Source organism: Oxyura jamaicensis, unplaced genomic scaffold, assembly GCF_011077185.1.
Source record: "Oxyura jamaicensis isolate SHBP4307 breed ruddy duck unplaced genomic scaffold, BPBGC_Ojam_1.0 oxyUn_random_OJ127, whole genome shotgun sequence".
NCBI lineage: Eukaryota > Metazoa > Chordata > Aves > Anseriformes > Anatidae > Oxyura > Oxyura jamaicensis.
Genome location: NW_023305670.1, coordinates 1 through 5995, shown reverse-complemented (window position 1 = coordinate 5995; position 5995 = coordinate 1). Strand labels below are relative to the sequence as shown.

Here is a 5995-nt window from a genome sequence, read left to right as displayed (position 1 = left end):
CTGCTTGGGGGCGAGCGGAGAGGTGGTGGTGGGAGGCAGCCCTTTCCCGGCCCCGCGGGGCATCGGGCACCTTCGTCACCGGCTGCGGGGGTGAGGCCACCACGGGCCACGTAGCGGGAGCTGGGTGCTGCCTCGCGGGTACCTGCAGCCGCAGCCAGGGCGGGAGGTGTCGGCGGTGGCTCTGGGAGCTGCTCTGGGCTCTTTCCCTGGCGGTGAGCCCACCGGGCTTCTTGCTGCCTGCGGGTCCTGCGCCCTCCCGGCCAGAAATGCGGCAGAGGCCGGGGGACTGGTGGGGCCGTCAGCTGCATGCGCTGAGCTCATGTCCAGGGCAGCTTGTCTACCATCGCTTTGCAGGCGTGTGCTGGGATGTCCCCGCCAACCTGCCCGGTGCCCTGCAGCCCTCTCCAGTGTCCTCTCCCCATGCACACCCTGCTCGGCTGCGCACCCCTGCAGCCCCCTGGCCCCCCTTACACCGTCCCTGTGCCCTTGAGCTCTCACCGTTGGTGGAGCAGCAGCCTCGAGCGCAGGCTCCTTCTTCCTCACCAGCAGGGACACGGAGCCGAGCTGGGTCTCAGCTTGTGGGGGCAGCCCCCAGCTCCTGCCCACACCCCTGGCCCTAGCTTGGGGGTGCCAGCAGCAGGCTGACTCCTTGCCCTCACACCGAGGAGCCGCTGCTGCATGTGGGCACTCGTTGGCTGCCTTCTGTGCACCCACGAGGCTTGGGTGAGCCACAGCCATGCTCTGGGGCACTCAGCGTGCAGCAACATGACTGCTCTCACCCTGGGGGGCACGCAAACACGCACCGAGGGGCGGTGGCTCGCTGGCAAAGCACAGCCACAGAGCCTCACTTTGTGCATGCGCATGTAACCGTGCACGTGTGCGCACAGAGATGCACCTAAGGGTGTGCAGGGCACGTGAAGCCATTCGTGCACACTCAGCAGGATGCGTGCACGCCAGCAGCCGCAGGCATTTGTTGCGCTCATCTACACCCTCGGTGCAGGTGCGTGCTGGGATGTGCTGGCGCTGGGAGACATCTTGACGCACACCTGTTGGCACCCACAGACGTGCGCAGCGCACACAGACACAGGCACCCGCGCGCCTCCTCTGCTCCCTCCCCACACGCAGCCGCTGGGTGTGCATTGCACGCCCCGGCACGCACAGGTGCATGCTCGGGCGCCTCTCCGCAGCCCGGCAGAGCCTGCCGCGGCACCGCGGCACCCCGCCACCGCATTAGCACCCGCGCAGCGCCCGCGAGATAAATGGGAGCTGTCAGAAGCACCTTGTTTGCTGCTAACCTTTGGAAATGCCACACCGCCCCAGGCTGCGCTGCGCGGGGGGGGGAGTAGGCCCGCAGGGATTGTCGCTCACCACCTCCAATTAATCTCTTTGCACTAACGAAGGCAGTAGGGTGACAGGGGGGGAGACCAGCTTGACCCTGGGTCCGCAGGGAGAGCTGGGGAGCCCGACCCATGGATCAGCTCCTGCTCAGCCAGTGTCCCCCTGAGGCTGGGGTCAGGGTGGCCGCGGGTCTGTCAGAGGGGTCCAGGGCCACTGGGGTGGGAGCCTTTGCCTCGAGGTTGTACCCCATTAGACAGGGCCCCAATCTTGGGGTGCTGCTGCAGGGGCACTGGAGCTCATCCCCCCCTGTCCCCAGCATTCCCCCCTGCACTGATCTGCTCCCCTCCGCCAAGGTGACCGTGTGTCTCAGGGGAGCTGCTGACGGTGCTTGGCTTTGCTGGCAAATGGGATGTGAGCGGCCATCACGGCCGGCCCTGACAAGCCAAATTGATGCCGGCACCGAGAGCCTTCCCAGTCCCTCCGCAGCCACCCCCAGCCCTTCCCACATCCTTGCCCGGTTGCTTTTGCACATGTAGAACCTAACACGGGGGCCCGCAGACACGTGGCGAATGCACAGAAAAGTGCACAGGGGGCTTGGGAGCAGCAGCAGTGTGTAACGCCGTCAGAGGGTAACGAGCAGATGCAGTAGCACGCGCGTGAGTAACAGCGAAACCCAAGCAACCCCGAGCCACGTGCATGCGTGGCATTCCTCAGCTGGGGCAGCCGTGGCGGGACGGGGCCCTTTCCCCTTCCCCCCCCTCGTCTACATCCATCCCAAAGGCTCATGTGCACGTGTGCGCATGCTGCACCCCACCACTAACAAGCAGGAACATTAATATTTAAAGTGAGGTGTGCGTGGGACCTGCCCTGAATGCTGACAGCGCCGGCAGGGTGCAGAGGGGTGACCTTGGCTCCCCTCGGCCGCTGCTGTGGAAGATGCTCGCCATGGGCTGGCTCTACCACAGCGAGCTCTGAGCCCCCCCGGCCCAATTTGCCCCCCAGCCAGCGGAGCTGCACCAGAGGGACTGCGGGTGGAAGGGGTCTGTGCCGCGCTTGTGCCGCAATCGATAGCCCTGGCTGCGTCGGCAGTGGCAGCCCTGCTCTGCAATTCCCTTTCATCCCTGGCTCCCCCAGCATCCCAGGTTCCTGGGGAGAGAATGGGGGCTTGGGGGGTGGGGTGGGGGGGGCAGCCTGGTCCCCCCTGGAGCGGCTGTGGGATGAGTTGGGGGACCCAGAATTTCCCCTATCACTTCCCTGTCCCCAGCGCGTCTCCATCACACCCCCATTCCCATTATCCCATCCCCTCTCATTGAGGGAGTGAATTGGAAAGAGAAACTGAGGCGGGGGGAGGAGGCCTTGGTGGAGAGAACCCAGGCAGCCTGGCTCTCAGCTCTAAATGGGAGGGGAATGCAGAGCTGAGAAACCTGAAATCCTTGTGGGGCTTGGGCAATGCGTGGCTACATGCGGGCCCCCACGGGGGCAGCCCCTGCACTGCCCCTGGCCCCTCTCTGCAGGTGCAGGTGGGTTCGGGGCCATCCCTCCCCACTGCGAGATGTCAGGTGCTGCCCCCCTGCCCCATGCTCATTCCACGGTGGTTGATTTTCTGCATGGCACAGGGAGGACACTGTCCCCACGGGGTGACACGGGGGCTCCCAGGGCTGATGGATGGGTGCTAGCAGGGGATTAACGGTGGGAGGGCAGCTGGGGTGGAGGGGAAGTGGGGTCCTGCTGGGGAAGCCGTGCCCACCCTGAAATGGCTCTCTGCCAGCTGGAGGGGGCTGGGGGCTGCCCTTCTCCCCCTCCCCCAGTTCCCTCTCCATCTCGCGGTCCTGCCGAGCTCCCTCCCTCTCTCCCTGGCTGGTAACAGCACCCGGCTTTGAAGCTGCATTGAAATATAGATAAGGGCGAACGCAGCAGCCGTGCTCAAAGAGAGATTGGAGAGGGAGCTGGGGGGACGGCCGGGCCAAGCGGGGGCCTGCGGGGATGCTTGGCGCAGCCTCACACCACAGTGCAACCCCTGTCCGCCCGGGCTCAGACCTCACAAACGCATCCCCTGCCCTGCCCGCAGACCCAGGGCTCAGCGCCCCACGCCCGGGGCTCTCCTCACCCGGCTCCCCACGCTGGGGCTCGTCCATCGGCCGGTCCTGCGCCGCGTCAGTCTGCACTGCCCACGCCTGGCAGCGTGGCGCGGGCGAGACCCGGCACGTCAGGGCAGATTTACGGGCTCAGCCCGACACAAGCAGCAGGAAGGGGATCAGGCAGCAGAGCCCAGAGGTGGCAGCGCCCAACCTGCGCCTTCCTTCACGGTGGCCAGCAGAGACCTGACCGCATGCACAGGGGACACTGGGGGTCTCGTCCCTCCCTGGTGGGGGCCCATGGGAGGTGCACACACAGCGTAGGGCAGTGCTGAGCCATGCAGGTGGTGTTGCAGGTCTCCGGTGCCAGGATGAGACCCCAGCAGCCTCCCCCCCCCACCTTAGCTCTTCCAGCTGGTGCCTCCGCTCGCTGTCCTCCTCCTCCTCCTCCCCACACCCCCTTCGGGAAACAGGTCACTGTCCAGATCAAAACCTGCCAGCGCAGCCCAGCACCTGCCAGCTCGCCGCGACAGTGATTGACGAGGCCGGGGCAGCCGGAGCAGCGTCACACGCACCAGGAGCAGCTGGCAGGGCACGAGGGGCACACCAGGTGCCAAGCCAGGAGCAGCCAGCCTGAGGGACGGGGGGCGCAGGCGGGCTCAGACGTGGGGGATGTTCAGACACGGGAGATGCTTGGACATGGGAGATGCTTGGACATGGGACGTGGGACGTCGGAGATGGGGGCCCAGCGTAAGGAGATGCCATGTCGCTGCCTTGCTTTGCCACAGCAGGAGAGGTGCTGACCCTCCTCACCCTGCTGGGAGCCTGTGCCTGGGGCCCTGGTCCCGTGCTGGTGCTGGTGTAGGGATGTTTTAGCTCTGGCTTTTGCTCCCCCCTCCACTGTCCATCTTTTCTGCTTTAGATGCAAGTTCCCTCCCCTGGCAGAATATAGAAAGTGTCCTCCCAGCAGGGCGAGAGGGACCTGCTTGTTCCTTACGTGTGCCCCTCTGCAAACAATGCACCCCACTCTTCATCTGCGTCCGCCCCGGTGCAATTATCCTGGAGGGCGGAGCAGCCACTGAGCAGCCTGGCGGGAGTCTCTGTAATTTCAGCTGCAGATCAGAGGCGCTGGGTAATGCAATTAGGCTTCCCTGGCAGGCGGTGCGGGGCTCCGCTGCCTCCCCCTCTCTGTACATGCTGCTGCCCCTCATCCCCCTGTTTTAATAGGCTCAGATGTAGCGGGGCAGGCAATAACAAATTGCCCAGCATCCTGCTTCTTCCCATCACAGGGACACGGGTGATGCTGAGGAATCAGTCCTGGCTGCTGCTGTATGTCTGGTGAAGGCTGGTGCAGGGGGATGTGGGCAGCGTGAAGCTCTGCTCAGACCTGGGCTTGGCTGGGGCATGGTGGACAGGAGGGGCCCTGGAAGCAGGATGGGTGCAGGAGGGATGTGCAGTGCAGGAGGAGAGCACATTGTAGGAAGGATGCATGGTGCAGGAGGGCACGGTGCAGGAGGGATGCCCGGTTCAGGTGGGCATGGTGCAGGAGGGATGCACGGTGCAGGAGCAATGCATGGTGCACGAGGAGAGCACAGTGCAAGAGGGATGCAGGGTGCACGAGGGCATGGTGCACGAGAGATGCATGGTACAGGAAGGATGCACGGTGCACAAGGGATGCACGTGTGGGGCCAGGCAGGAGGATGTTGGAGGGGTGGCAGCACACACTCGTGCAGCCTCTGCCCTCTTTCCGCAGACCGTGTGTGCTGAGGGCCACATCGCCAAGACCCTAGGGTACCTGGAGCTGGGCACCTCTGGCCTCCTCAAGGATGTCCCCTATGGCACCCTAAAGCCCCCGATGCTCGACCCCGGGCGGCTGATGCCGGCTGAGCTCCCCCGGGGTGCGGGGCAGCCCATCGGTGCGGCGCAGAGCCCCTGGGACTGGCAGAAGAACGGGACGGCCGGGGAGCTGCTGAGCCCCCGTGCCCGGCGCAAGCCCTCGCTCAAGTCCAGCCGCACCAAGAAGATCTTCGGCTGGGGCGACTTCTACTTCAACATCAAGACGCTCAAGTTCAGCCTGCTGGTGACAGGGAAGATCGTGGACCACATCAACGGGACCTTCAGCGTCTATTTCCGCCACAACTCCTCCAGCCTGGGCAACGTCTCGGTCAGCATCGTGCCCCCCTCCAAGGCGGTGGGCTTCGAGGTACTGGTGCCGGCGCCCCCGCCGCCCCCTCGCCTGCCCCCCCAGCAGAGCACCCTACCCGAGGGGCGCCCGGCCAAGGCCCTCAACTGCCACGTGGAGTATGAGAAGACCAACCGGGCGCGGAAGAACAAGCCCTGCCTCTACGACCCCTCCAAGGTGTGCTTCACCGAGCACACGCAGAGCCACGCCGCCTGGCTCTGCGCCAAGCCCTTCAAGGTCATCTGCATCTTCATCTCCTTCCTCAGCATCGACTACAAGCTGGTGCAGAAGGTCTGCCCCGACTCCAACTTCCAGCACGAGAAGCCCTACTTCGGCTGACGGCCGGGGAGCACGGAGGCGGGTGGGGAGGGGGCTCCTGCAGCCCTCCCCCCCCCCCCCC

At 65.3% G+C, this 5995-nt stretch overlaps 1 protein-coding gene across 1 annotated transcript; it reads left to right on the top strand.

Annotated features, from left to right (window-relative positions):
- The first annotated feature begins 5002 nt into the window (after positions 1-5002).
- LOC118158763 (neurexophilin-4-like) lies at positions 5003-5987 on the top strand. The gene has a single exon (XM_035313446.1). The coding sequence runs from the start codon at positions 5038-5040 to the stop codon at positions 5932-5934; it is 897 nt and encodes a 298-aa protein (XP_035169337.1). The 5' UTR covers positions 5003-5037; the 3' UTR covers positions 5935-5987.
- Positions 5988-5995: the final 8 nt, after the last annotated feature.